We start from the raw sequence: 23,899 nt of genomic DNA on the forward strand, positions 1-23,899 counted from the left end.
TCTAGTCGAAAGCATTGTGGTCGAAGTAGTTTATACCTACCAGAGATGCTAAGAGCTATTGGGTGCAAAGCAGCGCAACGCTGGCCGTGGAGGGACGGTTCGGTTCGTCCCTCATCCCCACCCAAATCTTCATGATTCATTCTCCCTCGCCAGCCCGACGGCTTTTCCTGCACAACAATCATCGCCAGTCCCGGATACTGCAGTCTAAAGCAAGATGGCAAATTCCAAGTATGTTCCCTGTCCAGTAAATCAATTTTGAGAGCAGCTGCTAACCGCCACAGATATGAATATGTCAAGTCATTCGAGCAACCGGACGTTCTACTTCCCAATACATGGATTGTGGTCCGGATCGATGGCAGAGGCTTCCACAAGTCAGTGCATCTCCCTCCTAAGGCTTCAACACGATGCTGCGCTTTTCGAAACTGCTCTTAGCAGCTGAGTCAACTCCTTATCTTAAGAGCTGGCTGTTTACATGTCGCTAACTGACGGAATGTAGACTCTCTGATTATTATGGCTTCATAAAGCCCAATGACCGTCGGGCCCTAGACCTAATGAATGCCGCAGCCGTCGGCGTCATGAAAGATCTTCCTGATCTTTGCATCGCCTACGGTATTAGCGATGAGTACAGGTATGCGATGCGACATGCTCCCGGTCAAATGGGGTGATATTGACTTGAGATTAGTTTCGCTTTTCATCCCAACTGCCAATTATTTGAGCGGCGGAGTGCGTAAGTTATTCTTCTTTCCGTGCGCAATATTTTATGTCCACTAGCAGTATGGACTCATTCTGCTTGGAATACAGCAAACTAGTAACGACCATTGTGTCAACATTCACGGCGCATTACATCTATCTATGGGGGACGTATTTCCCCGATACGCCGCTGCAGCCAGCAGCTCTGCCTTCGTTCGATGGAAGAGCAGTGATGTATCCGAACTCCAGAATTTTCAGGGATTATATGAGCTGGCGGCAGGTGGATTGTGAGTTGTGCCTATTGGCAGCATTGGCCGTTCTATTTGTCGTGTGCTAATATGCTGTAGGTCATATCAATAACCTTTACAATACGACTTTCTGGTCCATGGTCCTGCAAGGTGGGATGGATAGAAGAGAAGCCGAACTGGAGTTAAAGGTGAGTTTCTGGTGCTTGAGAGTTGCTGCTGCTGCTAACAGTGTCGACCAGGGCACCCTGTCTTCTGACAAGAATGAGATCCTCTTCAAGAGATTCGGCATCAACTATAACAATGAAGAAGAAATTTATAAGAAGGGCAGCGTCTTATATCGCCAGGTATGTGTGTCTCTCCTGCTTCGTCTGTGTGGCTACTGACCAAGGTACAGTATCAACTAGAGGAAAGTTCAGACTCCAGCGTGCAGGAAGAAACATCACCATTGCAGGAGGACACGCCCTCCAAGACACAGCAGGAGAAGATCCGCAAACTGCGTCGCAAAGTGCAGGTCGTGGTCGACCATGTCGACATCATCAAGGACGAGTTCTGGGAGAGACGGCCATGGATTCTCTCCGGCAAGCCCGGAAAGCTGCCTACAGAGGCGAAGGAAGTAGCATGATGATATGACGATTAAAAGAATGATAATGAAAATGCAAATATTGTTCGTGAGAATGTACAACCAAGTAGCACAGCCATGGGTATCTATAAGTCGAATCTATCTATAAACTGCCAAAGAGCATCTCTCGATCCCAATCATCCACATTCAATTCGAGGACGCCGTCCCATCCTTGGACTTTTTCGACTTCTTTTTCTTCGACCCGTCATCCGACGCAGACGTCTCTCGCTTCGTCTTCTTCTTCTTGTCCTTCTTCACCTCTTCCTCATCCCTCCCACTCGACTCCGTCTGTTCCACCTCCGTCGCCGGCGGCGTAGGATACACATCCTCAGGACCAGCCTTCTCCTTCTCCTTCTCCTTCTCCTTCTCCTTCTCCTTCTCCTTCTTCATCTTCTTAAGCGCCCTCTTCTTCTCCCTCTCCGCCCTCCTAACCTCCTTCTCCTCCCTCTTCTTCTTCCTCTCTTCTCTCCTCTTTGCCCTCTCCTCCTTCCTCTTCCTCTTCTCCTCCCTCCTCACCCATCTCTCCTCCTTACTCTCCTCTCCCTTGCTCTTCTTCTTCTTCTTCCCACCATCATCCTCATCCTCAGCCTTCCTCTTCTTATCCCCCAAAGTCCCCGGAACCGTCTCCCCCCTCACAAAATACCGATACAATTCACTCGTCAACGCATTCGGCGTGCGCTTCGCATCCCCCGCACTCTTATTCTCGTCGCCCACGCCCTTCAGCGCGTCCTCGAACCCCCGCAACCACCACTGATTCGTGGGGTCCTTGGTCGTCTTCTTCCCCACGCCTTGGTTGCCTTGGCGTCGCGCAACGAGAATCGGTCTCGTCAGTCCTAGTCCGCCGTGTGTGCCGGGCCGTCGGTTCGGGTTGAGTGGGTTGCCGGGACCGGACCAGCCGTGGCGGAGAAGGTAGGCTTGGGCGTCCATTTGCTTTCCTTTTTTTTCTTTTCTTTGTTAATGGAAGGTAGGTCGGTTCGGAGGTAGTAACGTCGGTAGGTAGGTTGGTTGGTAAAGGTAGGTAGATAGGTAGGTCGTTCGTTGAATGCGACTTATTCTCGACGGATCGATCAATCGATCGGTGGATTGCAAACGGCGCGTGCGTATGCGAATTAGAGAAGGAGAAGAAAAGAGAAAAGGAAGAAAGAAAGAAAGAAAGAAACCGCTATGTAAAATCCCCCCAACACATACACAAGCAAAGAAATGCGACGACCGCGAAGAGATAGATAGATAGTTAGTTAGATAGTGTAGGAAGGGGAGGCCGTAATCTGAAAAAAAAAATCTAACTACGGAGTACTACAATCTAATCCAATCCAAACCCACACCAAGCCCGCTCGCTGGTTTGCAAAAACACCGCGCGATAAGATAACTAACCGGTCCGGTTCAATCTTTTGTGAATTATAGTCCGAAATTTTTCAAACTTTAAATCACAGTCGCGTGGTCTAATGGTTATGATTTCTCGTTCACATCGTCAATCCTCATTTGATGGAGGTTCCGAGAAGGTTCCCGGTTCGATCCCGGGCGCGACTATCTTTGTGTTTTTTTTTTCTCTCCTTTTTTTCATGTTTTTCTATGTGTTTATCTATGGTTTGAAAATTTTAGGTTTGGTTTTTGTGGGTTGTGTGCGCGGTAGTAATAATTGTGCATATATATATACATTTCCTGTTTGCGATCATAATCCCTGTTAACGGGAGGAAGTAGTAGGATGTATTATTAGGAGAAAGTATGGATTTTAAATGGACTTGACTATGCTGGTCGCGCGGTCTCCTTCCTCTCTTTGACTAGTAGGTCACTACTAGTATACATTGTACTGTTATGGGGTATAGTATTGGTCGCTATGAGGTTATTGGTATGTGATTAGTGAGTGGTCTAGATTGGAGGGTTATGAACTTGCTATAGCGATGTCGGTATTTGTACATGGTGTTGGGTGTATTCATATGGTAGTATGGAATATAAATACTCGGGTCAACTTTGATGATCATGATATCACAAGAAATATTAACCAGCGACACGTATGCTAGGACACCGACAGAGTTGCTATTTAATAAGTACTGCTACGCATCAAATATTTAAGAACAGGAAGTTGGATCAATGCTAGGATAGTTGCTGGATTATAGCAATCGATGCATATCAACAATGATGCTATGATTTTCATCTCATTTGTATTACTAGTATACTTTTTCTTTGTTCTAATGACATCTAGACTAACTCCACTATGGGTTGATTGCGCCTAGCCAGCTATGAACCGTATTAATAAGCTATAGATGTTGAATTATTGAATTGAAAAATAAGCATATAAGGAAGCCTCCACGACGCGGTCTATCTACCTACCTAGAGCGGTAAGACATGCAGAATTCCTCCCTAGAAAGGGGTGATTTCTTCAGATGGAAAAAGTCTCCACTCTGCCTGTCACCGTTTGCTAGTTCATCGTTCTAGGCTATGAAGGCGGCATGCACCGCCCGCCTTGCTGTATAAAACGCCGGGTTAAGTACTTATGGACACGGCCATTTAGTCTCCACTCAGTGTGCAAGACCATCTTAGAGAGCGCGATGAGGACCGTGCCCGCTAAGAGTTTTTTTGAACGAAAATCACTCATGGTCTACTCGGAGATTCGTTGTTAATAATACCTCAAGCCTCATTGCCGGTTTGCCTGACCGGACGCGGATCAATTCGTGGCTGTGGCTGGCGGTAGCCATTAGTAACTGAAAGTCTCCAGTCGTAGATACCATGTGATTTTTTGTAGGTAAGTACTCAGCTACCCTTGTCTGTATAAGGTTCAATGGTGAGCCTCATAATCGGGGCTCCTTTGTATGTCAAGCCATGCCTCGCTGATTGGACGGGAACCGTAACGGTAAAAGTAGCTGTATTTAATGATAGACGGACACGTTCCGCAAGCCAAACACGAATGCAAGAAATAGGACGGTAACTGCGTTAGCTGAAACCCCCCGTACATAATAGTAGGTATAATATAGTCACCAGATTTTGAAAGAACAGCCACAACAGACCGAGAGCTTTGCGATGCACGGCACCAGAAATCGGCTTTTGTTATAATGAACAGACCGCAACTGGTCCCAACATCATCCCCGAAAGGAAGGTCGATTGTTGACGGCCAACGGCCGACGCCGAAGGCCAGACGATTGGGCAAATCATGGGGCAGCCGTCGTATGGGTTGATATTTCCGATGGGGAACACTGGAAACCGGGCCGGGCGTCGACGGTGGATGATGCCACGACGACTCCAATCTGAAGTCGGAGCAAGCAGGGGGCTTTTGCTTAGAAAACAACACCGTAGGTCTGTAGAGGTGAAGGACAGGTATAATTCTGCAGTGAGTGCGCATCTAACTATCGGGGCTATCAACTTGCTGGTCGTGTAATTGACCCAGAACTGCTTGATCGAGTTAAACCTCGATGGGGTAATCCTTCTGGTCGGTAATTGCTGCCAACCGTCTAGTTGGATTTTGGGAGGGGGGCCTGAAGTACTAAGCCAGCTAGTATAGTACGTGCCCCGTGATGATTCCCCAAAGGAAGGAGATAGCCGGGAAGACACAACCAGAGCTCTCACTCTCTCCCTTCCTTCCCTCCCAGATCAATCCTTGGTTATTAGATTGTGTGGTTTAAGGTAAATATATGCGAGCCTTGCAGCAATGTTGGTCTGCGAAGATTCGGGGAACTCAAGTCGGGGGTAAGAGGTTGACTTGTCAACGAACAATGGGAAAGTGAAGTGGCCATTAAGGAAGGTACTAGTAGCGCGGAGGAGCAAACGTCAAAAAAGTGCCTATCTTCTGGACGCATCCAGTAATGAATGACTTGATGCACATCCGTACCACATGCAGTAAAAAAAAAAAATGAAATAGAAAGGCATGACTTGTATGGTTCACAGCCGTCAACTAGATAAATTGAAAGACTAGTAGAGGTAAGAAGAACCGAGAACCAGTAGTCAGTGCGTGTGATTACTGTGTGTGAAGGGAGAGAGGAGAGAGAGGGAGAGAGGGGAAGGGGAAATCCCAAGTCTCCGGTGTATGCAGGCTGAGCAAGTGAGAACAGCCGGTTTGACCAGGCACCAAGTACAACGCATAGAAGGATGATGCATGCATCATCACCATCGACCCGAGAGTCTGGGAAGCGGTGAAACGATCAACATGAGATTCCTACATCAAGGCAACTGCTGTTCCCTTAGGCCAAACGCCAGGCTGGTTCGGGCGCCAAGCGGGCGGGTGACCATGGGATGGATTGGAAGGACACATGTACGATGTATGTATGGAGTACAGGAGGGACAACTTGCATACGGAGTACATACTACATGCGTCGACCTAAGCACATAGTGTGCCCGGCTCACGGCGCTGACCGTCCATCCCTCCGCCACCTGCCCAGTTCTTTTACTCTCTCTCTCTCTCTTTTTCTCTCTGAAACTTGCTTTTTACTGGGAGGGAGGGAGAGAGAGAGAGAGAGAGGCAGACAGAGAGAGAGCCTTGGATCTTTTGTTCGGTTTTGAATTTAGCCTTCTTCTGGCTTTCCTCTTCTTAATTTCAATTTTTATTTTTATTATTTTTATTTTATTTGACCTCCACACCCCCTCTCCCCTAACATGATGTTTGTCCAACCGTTCGGGATGAATCACAGGCCTCAGCTCCCAACGCCGATCCAGCATGTTGTCCCGATATATTGAGTTCCATGGTGCAGCCTGTCCAGGAATAGCTGGATGTAACGTAGCCCCCTCCCAGCCAGCCTCTCACACTTTCACTAATCTTCCAAGTGGTGGGTATGATAGATAGTACGGCTGAGGAACACTTCACAGAATCCCGAGAATAATTGAGGTAGTACAGAGTAAAACCTTCTTTTTCTTTTCTGTGGGAGATGTCCAGAAGGAGTGGGTTTTTTCTCTTCTTCCCAACATGCCCCCCACTTGAGGATTTATTCCTGATCATCACAACGAGGTCATGATGTGATGAGTATCATGATAATCTCCGATCATGATCCTTTCCTGGCCTTCCTGGAAAGTCTTGTCCAATACTTAGTAGACCCAGAACTCATGATGTCCATGCCCACAGCCACGGGCTACTAGTTAGTAGTCGTCCAGGATGGAGCCTGAGTGGAACCAACGACCAGCGTGCGTGTAAGGAGTCTGAGTCTCTTGTCTCTCTAGCGCTACGAGAGACAGATACGGAGCGCCCTCAGCAAATTGATCCACTCCGGAGCGGCTGCACGCAATGCCGTGGGTTTAGTGACCCTGAACGATGGAGGGTTGGAACGGGTTTTGGTTTGCCTGTGGTGGGCGCTGCGGGCGCTACGGGCGAGGGTTGAAAGGGAAGCACGTCCGAAGCTTCAAATCCTTCAACCAGAGTGTTGGTAACGCTGCCTGACGCTTGCATGCCTGAGAATGCGGGCAGCGACCACTAGGCCCACGGAGATATTGTGCGTTAGTGGCTCCCCCGAGGAAACTTTCCTTTATTCAACTAAGTGTGGGAGACGGTCCGCATCCCGCCCGGAAGTCACTTGGGCTAAATTTGATTGAGGACCCATCCATGGTTGCTGTCTTCCCTCGATCCTGGCTCGTTTCAATCTCTTTGGTTCATTATTATTTTCCCCCCTCACAAACCTCCATTTTATAGCGTCGGGCAAACTGATCCTGCCCTAACCTGCTCTAAGCCATTAGACAAGATGGTTTTTGGTGGAGTTTTCTTGCCTAGGATTGTGTCTTCTATTTTCCCTCATTTTCCTCTATGGTTTTATTTCCCTTTTGGTACACCCTCACACTCACTGTATATCCGGATGATCCCCCATCATTGTGATCACCGTTATTTTCTTGCTCGTCTTGTTACTGGTAAGACGGATACATACAAGCCGCGAACCGAGGCAATGGGAACTCGTATCAGAGCCTCAGGCAAAAAAAAGAACGAAGAGTTGGATCTTCTTTGGTACCGGTTGGGAGGCAGGGTGTCGTACTAGAAGGACGAAATACCAGCGACTTCTTCAACACCAATCATTTACCGCCAGCCTCGAACTGACCCAAAGTTATCAATCTGGGTGAGAACTGGTTTTTGGCGACCCGAAGTTAGGTATCCATGCTCTGCTTCTTGGCTTTTTGGAAGCGAAGGGAAAGGGAGGGAAATGCTGAGGATAGAGAAGAAGTGGTAGACTAGAGAAGGATAACGATATAACGAAATTCAATTCTGCCCGAAAGAGGAGAAGCATATGGAAAAGAATAACCGGAAAAGGAAAAAATTTAAAAGGTCGGAAATGCTAATTAGAGGCCAAAAGGGGAGACAAAAATAAGAGAGGAAATAAAAAGAGGGGAGAAAAGACAAAAGAAAAAAAAAAAAAAAAAGGAACAACAAAAAAAAGAAAAAATAAGTAAAAGGATAAAAGAGAGACAAAGACCAAATGGGAAGACGCTAAGCTACTTACCTGCTTCGAACTCGTGGTGGATACAAGCTGTATGTATTTTGTGCGTATGATATACCGACAGCCTATGTGTCCAGGATTATCCCCTGTGGATATAGCATGTAGTATGTAGGTCCAGGTGCACCACCTGGTAACACCTGGGAACACTAGCCAGACTCCCTAGTTAGTGCGTCTGTATGTTGTGGTAGTAGTGAGTTAGTTAGCAAGCTAGTCAACATGTACCAACCATACATACCTAGTACATCGTGCATCCACCCTGGGATCGGTACCAGACAGCAGGCACACAGACGTTGGACGTGTCGCCCTGAGGAGGCAGTGAAGCGCCATCCAAACGTTTATTTTTATTTGTCGCTAAGGGGTAGAAATAGTTTGATGGATTGATTGATTGATTGATAGGACAGGGATTGTAAACATGGCAGTAGCGGATCAATACCGGATTATTGATCCAGGTTCCGGACGTCAGTTGGAAAAAAATACCCTCACAGCAGAGAGCCAGAGACAAGTCAGGACCTTAGTGATCCGCGTGTAGCTGCCCAGAGGTGCTAAGGAAGCCATGTTCCATGGTTGCCGGAGGGGCTCTACTTCCGGAGGGAACCAATGATGCTCGGAAGGTGCCAGATCGATAGCCAGGCGCATTTCCCACCATCCCCGACGCATCCTGAACCCATGTCGGTACTCGACCACATACTGACTCGCAGCAGCAGCAGCAGCAGCAGCAGCAGCAAAGATGCCATCTACAACAAACCACTAAACTCTGGAACCTTCACGTCTCATAACTGGCAGTAGTTCAAACACAAATCCAAGCCAGTCTAGCCGCCAGATTGTTTACCTTTCTTACCTGCTTGCCCTGATTTCATTCCCCTAACCCAATCTCTCTTTTGCTCTTGGTCCACTCTCACTCATTCACTCTCTCTTTGCCTCTCACTGTCTGTCTCCCCTGCGTTTCCCACCATTCCAGCCCTTTTTCCCAGGCCCTCTAACCGCCCCGCCTTCGCGCCCGTGGGCCCAACGGGGTCAAGACAGCGGCTGCAACAACCTTAAAGGCAGGGTTGCTTTGCTTTTTGCCTTTTCTCCTTTGCCCTCTACTGTATTCATCCTCCTCCCCCCCCCTCCTCCCCTCCCCTTCCTCTCCGCCGTCTAAATGGACTCTCACTTCCGGGATCGGATTTTCCCTTTTTGATCCGATGATCCAGTCCAATTGACCTAATTCTCGATCGTCCCTCCCCCGATCCATGGTTGTTCTTTTAGTCGCTTCTCTCCTCGTAACGCCTGACTCCTACTTGTTGTTATCGATACTATTTATTATTCTTATTTTCTCGCCTATGCCGCTGCCGTGACCGCTACTTTCTCTTTTGTTCTCTTCCCCCGACGGTTTCCTGTCCTTGCGGGGAGGAGGCTTTTTTTTTTTTTTTTTTTTTTTTTTTTTTTTTTTTTTCCTCTTTCCCTATTTAGTATCCTCATTCCTCCTTGTGCCTCGGCCGAGATTTGGGGAGACTCTTCTCCACTGTGTGTGTGCGTGCGCACGGGTGTGCGTGCATCTTTGCTCTCATACATATTTCCAAGCTTGGGGGTAAAATACACTATCGTGGAATTGGATCATTCTTACTTGCCTTGGCTTTTTGCTCTGCGGCTTTCCACTCCCCTCTTTCTTCCACTCCTTTTAATTCCCTTCAACGGCCAGTGCTGGGTTCCGCTGAGGATATCTTCGGCGAGTTTGTTGTTGCCATCCTTTCGTCCATCCAACCTTTCAATCCAATCATTGGCTCATTTGCGGCGCCGAACTTCAACTTCCTCTATGTGCCACCTGACTTTCGATACCCCGATATCACCCACAGCCTGCATACACCCTGTTGGCTAGCATTGGCATTTTACGTTACCGTCAACCAAGAACGCCGGTCTTTGATTGAACGCACCCTTGTGTCCTTACCATATCCTGAGCAAGAAAAGTCGGTTTCTTCAGTGAATCGATTCTTGGACTTCTGGGTCTCATGTTTGAAATCGGACGAGTTTTGCACCCACCAATCACCATGGCTTCGCCGAATCGCAATAACTACAGCTACCAAGGGTTAGGATCTTATGATTCCGGCCGTTCCAGGCAAAACTCGGGGGCCATGGACATTCACGTCCTCACAGGTCAAGAACCTCCTCGAGAACCCCCACCCAACGATGATCCTTATGATGGTCATGGGGGTCCAGATCAGACAAGCCGTTATACTAGGTACTTCACCCTTTCCCATACTGTGCACCCCACACACCCCGCAAAATCCCTATTCCTCGTGCTGTGCAACATCGCTAGTATTCTACAACTATCGGGCGACTAATTCAGGGATCTTCTCCTTCTGTTGTTCGTTTGATTTAGGCCTCCAAACAGATGGCTCTTCTATGAAGAAAATGGGAGAACATATCATGGTTATCGCAGAGGAGTTTACCCGCTGCCATGTGATGAAGAGGAGCAGGACCGTCTCGATATTTTCCATAAGCTGTTCACGGTAGCACGGGTGTCCGAGAGCTTAATTTACGCACCTCACCCCCCAAATGGTAGATTCCTAGATCTGGGATGCGGCACTGGGATCTGGGCCATTGACGTGGCCCATAAGTATCCCAATGCTTTCGTGGCTGGGGTAGATCTAGCACCTATACAGCCTCCCAACCACCCTGACAACTGCGAGTTCTATGCGCCTTTTGACTTTGAGGCGCCATGGACACTTGGGGAGAACTCTTGGGATCTAATCCACCTACAGATGGGTTCCGGCAGTGTTCTGGGCTGGCCGAATCTCTACAAGCGAATCTTAAGGCATCTTCAGCCTGGGGCATGGTTTGAACAAGTGGAAATAGATTTCGAACCCCGCTGCGATGATCGCTCCCTGGATGGACTGGCACTCCGGGAATGGTATCAATACCTAAAGCAGGCGACACAAGATACTATGAGGCCCATAGCGCACAGCTCCCGGGATACCATCAGACACCTTGAGGAGGCAGGCTTCACTCAAATCGACCATCAGATGGTGGGGTTGCCTCTCAACCCTTGGCACCATGATGAACATGAGAAGAAGGTAGCCCGTTGGTATAACCTTGCCATCTCTGAAAGTATCGAGACGCTCAGCCTCGCCCCTTTCAGTCGTATCTTTCACTGGGACTTGGAGAGAATCAGACAAATCACGGCGGAGGTTAAGTCACAGGCCTTCAACAAGGAAATCCACGCTTACAACATCTTACACATATACCAGGCACGGAAGCCGGGCGGCCCGTCCCTATGAAATTGCTGAAATAATTACGACAGCGCCGGCTGTAATGCAAATTTCATTTCGGATACCCATATACAGCCTTTTGTGGGAGGGTCCTCCTATCTGTTTACTTCTTTTTTCCATTCCCTTTTTCCTTGATGGGAACAAGTGACGACCGATCCCGTCTCCTTGACGGGATCATACTGAATTGCATATACACCAGAGCGAGCAGAGTCCACAAAACCACTCATGGACTCGAACTCGTGACCAACACTGCTTTTTTGAAGCACGAATGCCAGGAACGCAGGCAGGCCTATCTTGTAATTTTGCCTACTCTAGTGCAGACAGCCGAACGGCACAAGAATTTTGCGGACACGATGTATATCGCCATTCACACTATGAGGATGATTGCCGTCTCAGGAAATACTGCTCGAGTTGAGGAATTTTGAAGCTCTTCGAGAGGATGAGATGCCGGTGTCGAAACTCACAGAAGTGACACGACGACTCTAGAGTATCACCTTTGCCAGAATCCAAGAGCAACTCTCATCCTCATGTTGTATTTCTTGGAAACATCTGCAACCAAGGCTGACTGCTCTGCGGTAATGGCACCATCGTGGCAGTTGACTGAGTGCTCGTGGTGACGGACCCTCTGAGGCCTCTCAACACCAGCCACTCCATTAAGACCCAACAAACTCCAATGACCGTGGCGGTCCTGTGAGAAAGCCACCTTTGATTTGGTACTCCTTAATGAACTAGATGAAAAAGAAGCGAAACGGAGGGCTTAAAAAATAACGCAAAGCCCTTCAAATGGGTTCTATTGAACATTGTTCTCTCCCACCAAAACTCCACCGATCATGTACCGTAAGTATATCCGAAGAGTGCCATGTCCCTTGAGACAGCCTACCAGACGCCAAGAACCCTCTAACTGACATATAACCCAATAGATGACTCGCAAAGTAAGACAGAAGCAACACTCAGAACAGTGGGAGAACGCAGTGTGTTAGCCACAAGTACAACTTAGCGCCGCCGACCCTTCTGACCTCGTGTGGTGCCGTTCCTACCGCCACTTACACTGTCCTTCTCCCCATCACCACTGGCATTCGTTCGGTCTCGCGCTGCGCCTGGACTACGTCTCCTCATCGTCCCGGGTCCAACGGCGATGATATCATCCTCGCTTTCACTGTCCGAAATATCAAGAAGGACTGGCATGCGAAATGAGGTAACACTATCCTCATCCGCGCCGTCTTTGTTTACTTCGATTGTGAGAACGTCGGGGACTTCGTCTTCCTGGTCTAAACGGCGCTGGTGAATTTCCTCGGCCGGGTGAATATCGAATTCATCTTCACGCTCAACATACTCGACGTTCTCTTCGACCTCACCGAAGTCAGGGGCCAGGGCTGACCATTTCTGAGGCGTCACAATCGACCAAGTATAGATGCATCCAGATTCTAAGCCACAGGCAACCACCATCGGACGACTAGGGTGCCACTCAACCACTCCTAGTTCTTCGCGGGGGCCTTCCAAAATCTTAACCAGGGAGCCGTGGCTCCGCTCCCAAACATAAATGTCAGGGTTCATGAATGTGGACGCAGTAACAAACTCCCCGGTGGAAGAAAATGCTACATGGTTCCAACTCAAACGGTTCACCACATCTTGAAACTTATGTTCCACTTGGAGTTTGATGTTGGTAGGCTCCAGATCGATACCCAGTTGCGAGAGATCCGGCATGAGTATTGTGCGTATAACGCGATCAGAGCTGTTGACTAGTAGATCCCGACCGTTACTCGCTAGGCGAAGTAAGATCACCACACCATTGCAGAGCCGAGTTGAATGTATTGTGGTACAGGTTTGTGTCTCAATAATATTGATCCAACCTTTAGATGTACCCGCTATAATATGGTTTCCTAAAGCAGTGAAGATCGTAACGCATGTGGAATGTTTGGCATCTTGAGCTGCTTGTTTCGCAGCAACGGCGGGGTCAATTTCTTCGTTCTTAGGAGGCGGAGGGCGAAATGGAGCGGATGGAAGGATGCGCTTGACGGGCTTGGGTAACGAAACATCCACGAGGACAGGCTGATCTTCGAAAAGAGACGCTACAAAGAGCAAGCTGCAAGAGGGGCGCGTCAGCAATATGCTAGCCGCTAAGCAATAGAAGGGCTGTCATACTGGTTATAAGGGTGTAGTTCTGCGATATAAACGGGTGCTTCGAAGCGGACGGTGCGGACCCGGGAGCCATCTTTCAAATCCCATAGAATACATTTCCAATCCTGAGAAGAACTCAGAAGATAACGGCCGTCTCTTGACCAACTGTACACCGATTGTAGTTAGCATCAATGTGCGTACGGCGGATTGCGCCGAGAGGGTGTGTGTGAATGAGCTACCTTAATGACTGAATCTGCCTGGTATGACCTCGTAGCTTTCGCGCAACCCCGTTGGTTTCCACATCAAAAATGACTACTGTTCCATCAACCTGGGACACGGTTATTGATTTGATCTTGAAGCAATCCCCGCATGTTGTTGGCAACCAACCCGTCCAGACGCCAGATAGTCTCCTTTGCGATTAAAACGTAGACAAGTCGCATGTCCACTTCCTGATACAGGATTAGTGATCACACCTTAGAAGATTGATGAAGTGCGACATACTCAGCTTCTCCGTCAACGTGTCTGGATAATCCTGAGCTAGGACAAAGGGATCAACAAGAGACAAATTCATGATGCTAGATTCACGCAGAATAGTTCGGCAAGCGTCAAGTCAGAGCCAGCAAGTCAAACGACAAAAGAGGCGGTAAGTTCCCAGCCTGCGAAGAAGGCCGGGAGGTTCGCTCGGGCGCAAACATCCAGTGTAGTCAATAGCCACAGATTCAATGAAATAGAGCCGGGCGGGGAATGGGAAATACCGGCTGGCAAAGTGAATTGAAGCCGCAGGGGAAATAAAGCGACGAGCGGGCGGTGAAGAGGTCACATAAATCTGTCAATTGCCTTCCCCAGTCATTGGCCTGTAACTGCACTCTGAGTGGCGGAGAGTTTACTGCCACCTCACATTTGCCCCACTATGGGTTTAGCGTTGCGGACTTTTAAAGGGCCGGATGGTCGCGCTAGCTTGCGGCTCAGAAAACTCGTTGCCCCATCGCCGACTGACCTGACGTCCAACCGTCTCCCTTTCATCACCTCAACACGCCTCCTGTCCATCGCCCAACAACCCCGACCATCGCGCTTTGCATCGCGATATCACTTTCCGAGCTGGAGATATCGCCAAGATCGACCGTGACCCTCTTTTTTCCCGCCCTTTTCGAGCTTCGCGCAGTCGGTGGATAAGGTCGCAGGCGCCCTCGTGGCAAGGGCTGCCAGAGGCCTAGGCCGGCCAGTTTGCTCGCAAACATTTGCATCGTCGCTTCAGCCCATTTAGACTGTCTATAGATCAGTGCTTCCGACACGTCAGTTTCTGTCTTGCTCGGTCATATTTCGACTCCTTCGTCATCGCATACCCCCGGAGAACGATCAACCGACGACACCAACCACCATCATGGCGAACGTGTACTTTCCCTACTCCAAGGCGCCTCTGCGCACCATCAAGGAGATCCAGTTTGGTTTGTTCTCACCCGAGGAGATCAAGCGGATGAGCGTGGTCCATGTTGAATATCCGGAGACGATGGTTTGTTTTTCCTTGAAGTGCCGCCCACACCGACTGAACGTGGCAAAACGCTAACGCGGTAACACAACAAACAGGATGATCAACGGCAACGGCCGCGCACAAAGGGTTTGAACGATCCACGCTTGGGAACCATCGATCGGCAATGGAACTGTGAAACTTGTGAGGAAGGCCAGAAGGAGTGTCCTGGTCATTTCGGACATATTGAGCTTGCCACACCGGTTTATCATATTGGTATGTTGTCGGCCAGCCAGGGGATTTTAGTAGTCATGTTGTACGCTTGCTAATGTCTGCTCCAGGTTTCTTGACTAAGATCAAGAAGCTGCTTGAGACGGTCTGCCACAACTGTGGCAAGATCAAAGCCAATACGGTTAGTCATCCCTTATGGGATGGCAAATCTATCACGGCATATTTGCTGACATGAAACCAGTCCGACCCCAAGTTTTTAGAAGCCCTGCGCATGCGAGACCCCAAGAGACGATTCGACCACATCTGGCGACTGTCCAAAGACGTTCTTATCTGCGAAGCCGACCCTCCCCCGGACGATGACGAGCCCTTCTCGAAAGAGAACTCCAAACCCGTTCGGATGCACGGTGGTTGCGGTAATGCCCAACCTCAGATTCGTAAGGAAGGTATCACTCTTGTTGGAACGTGGAAGCCGAATAAGATGATGGACGAGATGGACATGCAGCAACCCGAGAAGAAGGTTATCACCCCGCAGGTTGCGTTGAACGTTTTCCGTAACATCTCTTACGAGGACGTTCGTATCATGGGGTTGAGCAATGACTATGCCCGTCCTGAGTGGATGATCATCACCGTCTTGCCGGTTCCCCCTCCTCCTGTTCGTCCCAGTGTGCTTGTCGGCGGCAGCACCAGCGGCCAGCGTGGTGAGGATGATCTGACATATAAGCTGGCTGAAATTGTCAGAGCCAACCAGAATGTTCAACGCTGTGAGCAGGAAGGCGCCCCAGAGCACGTCGTGCGCGAGTTCGAGTCGCTCTTGCAGTACCATGTCGCCACTTATATGGACAACGATATCGCTGGTCAGCCGAAGGCCATGCAGAAGTCGAATCGCCCAGTCAAGGCTATTCGGAGTCGTTTGAAGGGTAAGGAGGGTCGTTTACGACAGAACTTGATGGGTAAGCGTGTGGATTTCTCTGCACGTACTGTCATTACTGGTGACCCCAACTTGTCTCTTGAGGAGGTCGGTGTTCCGAAGAGTATCGCGAGAACCTTGACTTATCCCGAGGTGGTCACACCCTACAACATCGAGAAATTGCAGACTCTGGTCTCGAACGGTCCGAATGAGCACCCGGGTGCTCGGTATATTGTCCGAGACAATGGTGAGCGCATCGATCTTCGTCATGCCAAGAGAGCCGGTGGTCAACAGTTGTTGTACGGATGGAAGGTTGAGCGTCACATCATGGACGGCGATGTCATTCTGTTCAACCGACAGCCGTCTCTTCACAAAGAGTCCATGATGGGTCACCGTGTTCGCGTCATGCCCTATTCCACTTTCCGGTTGAATTTGTCTGTCACTACTCCTTACAACGCCGATTTCGATGGTGATGAGATGAACTTGCACGTCCCTCAGAGCGAGGAATCGCGCGCGGAATTGAGTCAACTGGCATTGGTCCCCATGAACATCGTGTCTCCCCAGCGAAACGGCCCGCTCATGGGTATCGTGCAGGATACGCTGTGTGGTATCTACAAGATTTGCCGGCGTGATGTCTTCTTGACCAAGGATCAAGTCATGAACATCATGATGTGGGTTCCTGATTGGGATGGGGTGATTCCTCCCCCGGCAATTCTGAAGCCTAGACCTCGCTGGACAGGAAAGCAGATGATCAGTATGGCGCTTCCTTCTGGTCTTAACCTTCTGCGTGTGGATAAGGATAACTCGCCGCTTTCTGAGAAGTTCTCGCCTCTGGCTGACGGTGGTCTTCTTATCCACAACGGTCAACTGATGTATGGTATGTTCTCTAAGAAGACGGTTGGTGCTAGCGGTGGTGGTGTCATCCATACCATCTTTAACGAGTATGGTCATGGTACGGCTGTTGCTTTCTTCAATGGTGCGCAGAGAATCGTCAACTACTGGCTTTTGCACAACGGTTTCAGTATCGGTATCGGTGACACTATCCCCGATGAGCTTACGATCCAGCGGATTGAGAACTGTGTGCGCAACAGAAAGAAGGAGGTCGAGTCGATTACTGCAAGTGCTACTGACAACACTCTCGAGCCTCTACCCGGTATGAACGTCCGTGAGACCTTCGAGAGTAAGGTGTCTCGTGCTTTGAACAACGCTCGTGATGAGGCTGGTAGCGAAACCGAAAAGAGTTTGAAGGATCTGAACAACGCCATTCAGATGGCGCGGTCCGGTTCCAAGGGTTCGACTATCAACATTTCCCAGATGACTGCTGTGGTCGGACAACAGTCAGTCGAAGGAAAGCGTATTCCTTTCGGATTCAAGTATCGCACCTTGCCTCACTTCACCAAGGACGATTACTCTCCCGAATCCCGTGGATTTGTTGAAAACTCTTATCTGCGTGGTTTGACACCCACCGAGTTCTTCTTCCACGCCATGGCTGGTAGAGAAGGTTTGATTGATACCGCTGTCAAGACCGCTGAAACCGGTTACATCCAACGTAAGTTGGTCAAGGCTCTCGAAGAAGTTATGGTCAAGTATGATGGCACCGTTCGGAACTCTTTGGGTGATATCATCCAGTTCATCTATGGAGAAGATGGTCTTGATGGTGCTCATATTGAGAACCAGCGCGTGGATATCATCAAGTGCTCGGATGACAAGTTCCGTGATCGTTTCCGTGTCGATCTGATGGATCCCGAACGCACGCTGGGACCAGAGGTACTGGAGCAGGCCAACGAAATTGCAGGTGATGTCGAGGTCCAGAGACATCTGGATGAAGAATGGGAGGATCTTCTCAAGGATCGTGCGTTCCTTCGCTCTGTGGCAAAGGAAGACGAGGAGATGATGCAGCTTCCGATTAATGTGCAGCGTATTCTGGAAACCGCCAGAACTACATTCAGGATCCGCGAGGGTACCATCAGCGATCTTCATCCCGCTGAGGTCATCCCTCAAGTGCGTTCCCTGCTGGATCGTTTGCTTGTGGTTCGCGGAAATGATATTATTTCGCGAGAAGCTCAGGAAAACGCGACATTGCTTTTCAAGGCCCAGCTTCGCAGCCGTCTTGCGTTCCGCAGATTGGTTACGGAGTACTCCATGAACAAGCTGGCATTCCAGCATGTTATTGGAGCTATTGAGAGCCGATTCGCCAAGGCTGGTGCCAACCCTGGCGAAATGGTTGGTGTGCTTGCTGCTCAGTCTATTGGTGAGCCTGCCACGCAGATGACACTGAACACTTTCCACTTTGCTGGTGTCTCGTCCAAGAACGTCACCTTGGGTGTTCCTCGTCTAAAGGAAATTTTGAACGTCGCTACCAACATCAAGACCCCCTCCATGACGGTCTACCAGGAAGCTGCTCGGTCATTTGACAAGGAGGGCGCCAAGCAATTGCGTAGCGCTGTCGAACACACAAGCTTGCGTTCCGTTACGGAAGCAACCGAGATCTACTACGACCCTGATATTCAGACTACGGTCATCGAAAACGATCGGGATATGGTCGAGTCCTACTTCATCATTCCCGAAGATGTCACGGATGATGCGTCGCGCCAGTCCAAGTGGTTGCTCCGTATTATCCTCAGTCGGCCGAAGCTTCTGGATAAGGGTCTCACTGTGCAGGATGTCGCTTCTAGGATCAAGGCTGCCTACCCCAAGGATATCGCTGTCATCTTCAGTGATAACAACGCCGATGAGCAGGTTATCCGTATCCGTCAGATCCAGGATTACAAGGAGGACGAGGAGGATGACGACATCGAATATGATGTTACACTTAAGAAGTTGGAGCAGCATCTCCTTGACACACTTACCCTCCGTGGTGTTCCCGGCGTCGAGCGGGCGTTCATCAACGAGAAGAGCAAGGTCAGAGTTCTGGAAGATGGATCATTGTTCGCTAGCAAGACCGATCCGCTTTGCAAGGAGTGGGTTCTCGAAACAAGTGGCTCGTCTTTGGGTGAGGTTCTGGCAATCCCCGGTGTCGATGCTACTCGTACGTATTCCAACCAGTTTATCGAGGTTTTCGAGGTGTTTGGTATCGAAGCCGCACGGACAGCTGTTCTTCGCGAATTGACCCAGGTGCTTGCGTTCGACGGTTCTTATGTCAACCACCGCCATTTGGCGCTGCTGGTTGATGTCATGACTGTACGAGGCTACCTGACACCCGTCACTCGACACGGTATCAACCGTGCTGATAACGGTGCACTCATGCGTTGTTCGTTCGAAGAAACCGTCGAGATTCTGTTGGAAGCGGCCGCTTTCGGAGAGCTGGACGATTGCCGTGGTGTTTCTGAGAACCTTATTTTGGGCCAGATGGCTCCTGCTGGTACCGGAGAGTTCGATATCTACCTTGACCAGAACCTCATGAACACTGTCGTGTCGAACAATGCTCGCTTCGGTGTTATGGGAGCGATCGGCGCCAAGGATGCCATCATCTCCGACGGCGCTGCTACTCAGTATGACACGGGCTCGCCTATGCAGGAGAGTGCTTACATCGGCACTCCCGACCCCGAGTCGAACTTCTCTCCCATTCGCCAAGCGGGTGCCGAGACTCCTGGTGGCTTCACCGAATACCAGCCTACTGGCGGCTTTGGAGGCGGGTTCAGTCCGGCAGCTACAAGCCCAGCTGGCTATTCCCCCAGCAGTCCGTTCAGCGCGAACCCGACGTCGCCTGGCTACTCCCCGACCTCGAGTTATTCTCCCACGTCACCGGGTATGGCTATCACCAGTCCTCGTTTCATGTCGACGTCTCCTGGGTTCTCCCCCGCGAGTCCGTCATTTGCTCCGACATCACCGGCATACTCTCCTACCTCTCCTGCGTATGGACAGGCATCTCCTACGTCGCCATCGTACTCGCCCACTTCGCCAGGGTTCTCGCCGACGTCGCCGAACTACAGTCCTACCTCACCCAGTTTCAGCCCAGCTTCACCGGCCTTTAGCCCAACCTCGCCTAGCTACAGCCCGACAAGCCCTGCTGTTGGTGGTGTTGGCCGGCATCTGTCACCCACTTCCCCCACCTCACCTAAGTACACGCCTACTTCGCCTGGGTGGTCTCCTACGAGCCCCCAGACGTATTCTCCTACATCCCCCAACTTTGCCGGCTCGCCGACGTCACCTGGAGGACCAACGTCTCCTGGCTACAGCCCGACGTCGCCGGCTTTCAGCCCTACGTAAGTCACTCATGAGCAACGATTGAATATCACCGGTCACTAACCAAGCATGCAGATCTCCACGCCAGTGAAATCCTAAGATGGTTGCTTTGCTCCTTTCTGACCTTCGCTGTATCATTGTACTATCACCTACCTCCCAGACGACCTCTAAGAGGAACAAAAGAAAAAAACATCTTGCATTGTATGTTGCGGAATTGGTTGGTTATTTCATGCAGAATTTGGGGCGCCTGTAGCCTTTCCCTTTCACCCATCCGTTTTTAAACTGTATGTTTTTCTCTTCTTGCGTCAGCCTGCAGGTCGATCCCCTTATTATCCCGTATTAGTTTCCTTTCCTACTTTTTCTTTTTCTTTCGAGCCAGCCTGCTGAAATTGCGAACGGTTTTGTGGGTTGGTGATATTCTGTGTTTTGCTTGCTTTCTTTCCCCCTTTTTTGCACATTGAACTACCAAGCGTTTAGACTTGAGGATGCTTGTGGACCATGACTCGGTTATGAGAATACGATGGTCCTCTCCGGAGATGGTGTTGTTTTCTCTGAGTTTGCATCGAGGACGAGTTATTGCGTGTATTGCTGCGATCGATCAGTTTCCCTATGCTTTGTACACAGACGACTGCAGATGGGTTATGGACGAGACCGGAGGTCAATAATAATGAAAATGGTTGCCAACACACGTGCCTTGTAGTGATGAAGAGTAGTCGTAGATGTACCTGTAGTCTAGATAGTAATGTAGTGAAGGAGCCAAGAAATGTCGGCGAAATGAAGCTCCGCAACGCCAGGTGGCCCGTTCCGCATCGGGGCCGAGCAAGCAACTCCCCCGAGTCTCCTGTGCTCATCTTCACTGTCAGCTCCTCCCCCCTCTCTTACTTGTCGGAAGCTCGAGCACAGAGTCGCCATGCGCCTCTCACTGTTCACTTCTACTCATCTCTCTCACACAACATGAAGAACTGGTGGCTGTGGCGTTTCCTGCCGTTGGCGCTTCGTGAGTCTCACTGTGGAGCTTAGCCGCATCACGCGATAGCTACTGACCTCCAAGCACCACTTTCCAGTGCTTCTGCAGGCGCTTGCGGTTGAACATAATGGACAGCCCGACGAACAAGAACCCTTAACAGATGTCGTTCCTGAACCTTATGCACATGCTGAGTCCTCGAGCAGGCCCGAGGGCTCTAACAGCCTACCGGGACACGGTGAGCAGCCCTCTGCATGACGCCAGCGCACTCATCCTTGCTAACAATTAGATTCTTGATGTACCAATAGAACACGTTGAAAATGCCCTTCGAATCCTCCGAGAAAGCAAAATCCCCATAGTCACTCACGAGAAACCGTCCGGTCTACTGGGATACACTTGGCATTACGCCCAGGAAGCCTTCCGAATCCTATTTATGAATGGACCGCAGCCGGATGGGACACATAAGCAGAAACTCGATCCAAATGTTGCAAAGGCTGCGAACGAACTCAAGATTGCGGCGCAGGAGGACCAAAACCCCGATGCAATCTTCCTCTTAGCGGAAATGAACTTCTACGGCAACTTCACCCACCCGAGAGACTTCAAGCAGGCTTTCCATTGGTACCAGACCTTGGCGTCGACGACTGGAAACGGTACGGCACAATATATGCTTGGGTTTATGTATGCAACGGGTGTTGGAGGTGCGGTGGAGCGCGACCAGGCCAAGGCCCTGTTATACCACACCTTTGCGGCCGAAGCGGGCAATACGAAGTCGGAAATGACCCTCGCATATCGCTACCACGCTGGAATTGGGGCTCCTAGAGATTGCGACCAAGCGACTTATTACTACAAGAAGGTGGCCGACAAGGCTATCGATTACTACCGATCTGGACCGCCTGGTGGCAATAGCATGATCCGCGAGTCCTACCGTTGGGCGGACGAAGAAGGTGGTGTTTATGGTGAAGGCGCCAGTGTATCGACGGCTGCGCGCGATGGAACGCATTCGAGCACGGAAGCCAGCTTGGAAGACGTCTTGGAGTACCTGGATTTGATGTCGAGAAAGGGCGAACTGAAGGCTACTTTCAGCTTGGGCAAGATGCACTATGAAGGGGGCCGCGGCTTGCCTAGAAATTTCCGCAAGTCGATGAATTACTTCAGACAGGTCACCAAGCGCTACTGGAATAAAGACGGGTCGGTGAACCCCAACCATCCTGTTGGTGTTGAGAAGCTGGCTTCGAAAGCAGCAGGCCATATCGGCATGATGTACCTGCGGGGCGAGGGGGTGGAGCAGAACTTTGCAACTGCCCAGACTTGGTTTAGGCGTGGACTCGCGAATGGTGATGCGCTCTGCCAGCATGAGCTCGGACTGATGTACCTGCATGGCTATGGCGTAACACCAGATGCGTTCAGAGCTGCATCATACTTTAAAGCTGCGGCCGAGCAGGACTTCCCGGCCGCTGAAACGAGACTGGGTGCCCTGTTTTTGGACCAAGGCGACGTCCAGACCGCCACCCGCTATTTCGAACTCGCTGCGCGCTGGGGCTGGATGGAGGCCTTCTACTACCTTGCAGAACTGTCCAACAATGGGGTTGGGCGGAAGCGACACTGCGGAATGGCCGCGTCTTACTATAAGATGGTCGCCGAGAGGGCGGAAATTATCCACTCATCCTTTGAGGAAGCGAACACCGCATATGAGAACGGAGACAAGGAACGGGCATTCATCCCCGCTCTGATGGCTGCGGAGCAGGGCTACGAGCATGCGCAGTCCAATGTTGCGTTCCTGCTGGACGAGCAGCGGTCTTTGTTCGCCATTGACACCATCCTCCCAGGAGCCAAGAAGAGCAGACCAGCTCTGCTGCGAAATGCGGCGCTGGCTCTTATCTATTGGACACGCTCCGCCAAACAGGCGAACATCGACTCCTTGCTCAAGATGGGCGATTACTACCTAACGGGCATGGGCATTGCCGCGGATGCGGAGAAGGCCTCGACCTGCTACCACACCGCAGCCGAAGTGCACTACAGCGCACAGGCGTACTGGAACCTGGGGTGGATGCATGAGAATGGTGTTGCCGTTGACCAAGACTTCCACATGGCCAAGCGATACTACGATCTCGCGCTGGAGACTAGCTCCGAGGCGTATCTGCCCGTGAAGCTCAGTCTGCTTAAACTGCGGATGCGGGGATACTGGAACTGGCTAACGAACGGAGACATCAATCCCATCCAGGAGGAAGAAGGTAAGCAACCCCAACGTCATTCCCGCTGAGAAGATCCGAACAGCCACACTAACACACCAACGCAGAAGTGAGATCGCATCGAACCCTGAAGGAATTCATCGCCACTTTTATCCAGAACAACGAGGAAGAAGAGGCCGCCTTCCGCGCACAGATGTACAAACAGGACGAGGAGGACGAACTCATGTCGAGCAATCGCCTGGACGACCACCGCGAAGACGGCTACTACGACGAGCTGGAGCTCGATATCGATGATAGCTTTCTGGAGGGATTGCTCATTCTCAGTCTTGCCGCAACGCTGCTCGTGCTTGTGTATATGAGACAGCAGCGCAACCGCCAGCGTCAGAACGACAACGGCGGCGCGAATGCGGCGGCAGGAGGCAATGCCAACAATGATCGGGGAATGTTCCCTCGCCCGGGCGAGCCGGGTTTCAATGATTGGCTTGCTGGGGCGGTAGGTCATTAATGATATAGAATTGTGCTTTTTTCGCAGTAATGTATATGCTTGATTTAGCTTGAGTACACGAATGATACCTTCCTAGTTAGTTACCATCTACCGAGTATGTAGAGGGTTGATTGAAGTATCGATCTTATCAGC

General features: G+C 50.4%; 9 protein-coding genes and 1 non-coding gene across 10 annotated transcripts; 5 read left to right on the top strand and 5 right to left on the bottom strand.

Annotated features, from left to right (window-relative positions):
* The first annotated feature begins 153 nt into the window (after positions 1–153).
* On the top strand, positions 154–1,593 carry BO83DRAFT_329404 (tRNA guanylyltransferase). The gene is made up of 8 exons (XM_025528192.1): positions 154–228; positions 282–371; positions 497–628; positions 683–727; positions 802–977; positions 1,038–1,126; positions 1,178–1,282; positions 1,333–1,593. The coding sequence occupies exons 1-8, from the start codon at positions 215–217 to the stop codon at positions 1,558–1,560; spliced, it is 879 nt and encodes a 292-aa protein (XP_025392667.1). The 5' UTR covers positions 154–214; the 3' UTR covers positions 1,561–1,593.
* A 10-nt stretch (positions 1,594–1,603) lies between these two features.
* BO83DRAFT_374492 (uncharacterized protein) lies at positions 1,604–2,897 on the bottom strand. Its single transcript, XM_025530216.1, has one exon. The coding sequence runs from the start codon at positions 2,482–2,484 to the stop codon at positions 1,705–1,707; it is 780 nt and encodes a 259-aa protein (XP_025392668.1). The 5' UTR covers positions 2,485–2,897; the 3' UTR covers positions 1,604–1,704.
* An 88-nt stretch (positions 2,898–2,985) lies between these two features.
* On the top strand, positions 2,986–3,084 carry BO83DRAFT_t27. Its single transcript has one exon. It is a non-coding gene; the product is annotated as a tRNA-Val (tRNA).
* A 1,168-nt stretch (positions 3,085–4,252) lies between these two features.
* Positions 4,253–5,022, bottom strand: BO83DRAFT_80335 (uncharacterized protein). Its single transcript, XM_025537619.1, has one exon. It carries the CDS (start codon positions 4,889–4,891, stop codon positions 4,331–4,333), a length of 561 nt encoding a protein of 186 aa, XP_025392669.1. The 5' UTR covers positions 4,892–5,022; the 3' UTR covers positions 4,253–4,330.
* Positions 5,023–6,089: 1,067 nt separating this feature from the next.
* BO83DRAFT_80351 (uncharacterized protein) lies at positions 6,090–6,601 on the bottom strand. The gene has a single exon (XM_025537620.1). It carries the CDS (start codon positions 6,476–6,478, stop codon positions 6,134–6,136), a length of 345 nt encoding a protein of 114 aa, XP_025392670.1. The 5' UTR covers positions 6,479–6,601; the 3' UTR covers positions 6,090–6,133.
* A 2,229-nt stretch (positions 6,602–8,830) lies between these two features.
* BO83DRAFT_80365 (uncharacterized protein) lies at positions 8,831–9,336 on the bottom strand. The gene has a single exon (XM_025537621.1). It carries the CDS (start codon positions 9,187–9,189, stop codon positions 8,932–8,934), a length of 258 nt encoding a protein of 85 aa, XP_025392671.1. The 5' UTR covers positions 9,190–9,336; the 3' UTR covers positions 8,831–8,931.
* Positions 9,337–9,943: 607 nt separating this feature from the next.
* BO83DRAFT_449504 (class I SAM-dependent methyltransferase) lies at positions 9,944–11,704 on the top strand (the record flags this gene model as incomplete). Its single annotated transcript, XM_025536753.1, has 2 exons — positions 9,944–10,173; positions 10,315–11,704. The coding sequence occupies 2 exons, from the start codon at positions 9,944–9,946 to the stop codon at positions 11,210–11,212; spliced, it is 1,128 nt and encodes a 375-aa protein (XP_025392672.1). The 3' UTR covers positions 11,213–11,704.
* BO83DRAFT_80367 (Set1-mediated histone H3-K4 methylation subunit Swd1) lies at positions 11,705–14,059 on the bottom strand. The gene is made up of 5 exons (XM_025537622.1): positions 13,823–14,059; positions 13,709–13,770; positions 13,561–13,649; positions 13,346–13,486; positions 11,705–13,286 (listed from the first exon to the last, which is right to left on the bottom strand). Exons 1-5 carry the CDS (start codon positions 13,890–13,892, stop codon positions 12,197–12,199), a joined length of 1,452 nt encoding a protein of 483 aa, XP_025392673.1. The 5' UTR covers positions 13,893–14,059; the 3' UTR covers positions 11,705–12,196.
* Positions 14,060–14,598: 539 nt separating this feature from the next.
* BO83DRAFT_80408 (DNA-directed RNA polymerase II core subunit RPO21) lies at positions 14,599–20,426 on the top strand. The gene is made up of 4 exons (XM_025537623.1): positions 14,599–14,831; positions 14,906–15,062; positions 15,128–15,198; positions 15,259–20,426. The coding sequence occupies exons 1-4, from the start codon at positions 14,703–14,705 to the stop codon at positions 20,131–20,133; spliced, it is 5,232 nt and encodes a 1,743-aa protein (XP_025392674.1). The 5' UTR covers positions 14,599–14,702; the 3' UTR covers positions 20,134–20,426.
* A 545-nt stretch (positions 20,427–20,971) lies between these two features.
* On the top strand, positions 20,972–23,835 carry BO83DRAFT_329416 (ubiquitin ligase complex subunit HRD3). The gene is made up of 4 exons (XM_025528193.1): positions 20,972–21,106; positions 21,174–21,311; positions 21,382–23,304; positions 23,370–23,835. Exons 1-4 carry the CDS (start codon positions 21,064–21,066, stop codon positions 23,765–23,767), a joined length of 2,502 nt encoding a protein of 833 aa, XP_025392675.1. The 5' UTR covers positions 20,972–21,063; the 3' UTR covers positions 23,768–23,835.
* Positions 23,836–23,899: the final 64 nt, after the last annotated feature.

The sequence above is a fragment of the Aspergillus eucalypticola genome (assembly GCF_003184535.1).
Source record: "Aspergillus eucalypticola CBS 122712 chromosome Unknown BO83scaffold_2, whole genome shotgun sequence".
NCBI lineage: Eukaryota > Fungi > Ascomycota > Eurotiomycetes > Eurotiales > Aspergillaceae > Aspergillus > Aspergillus eucalypticola.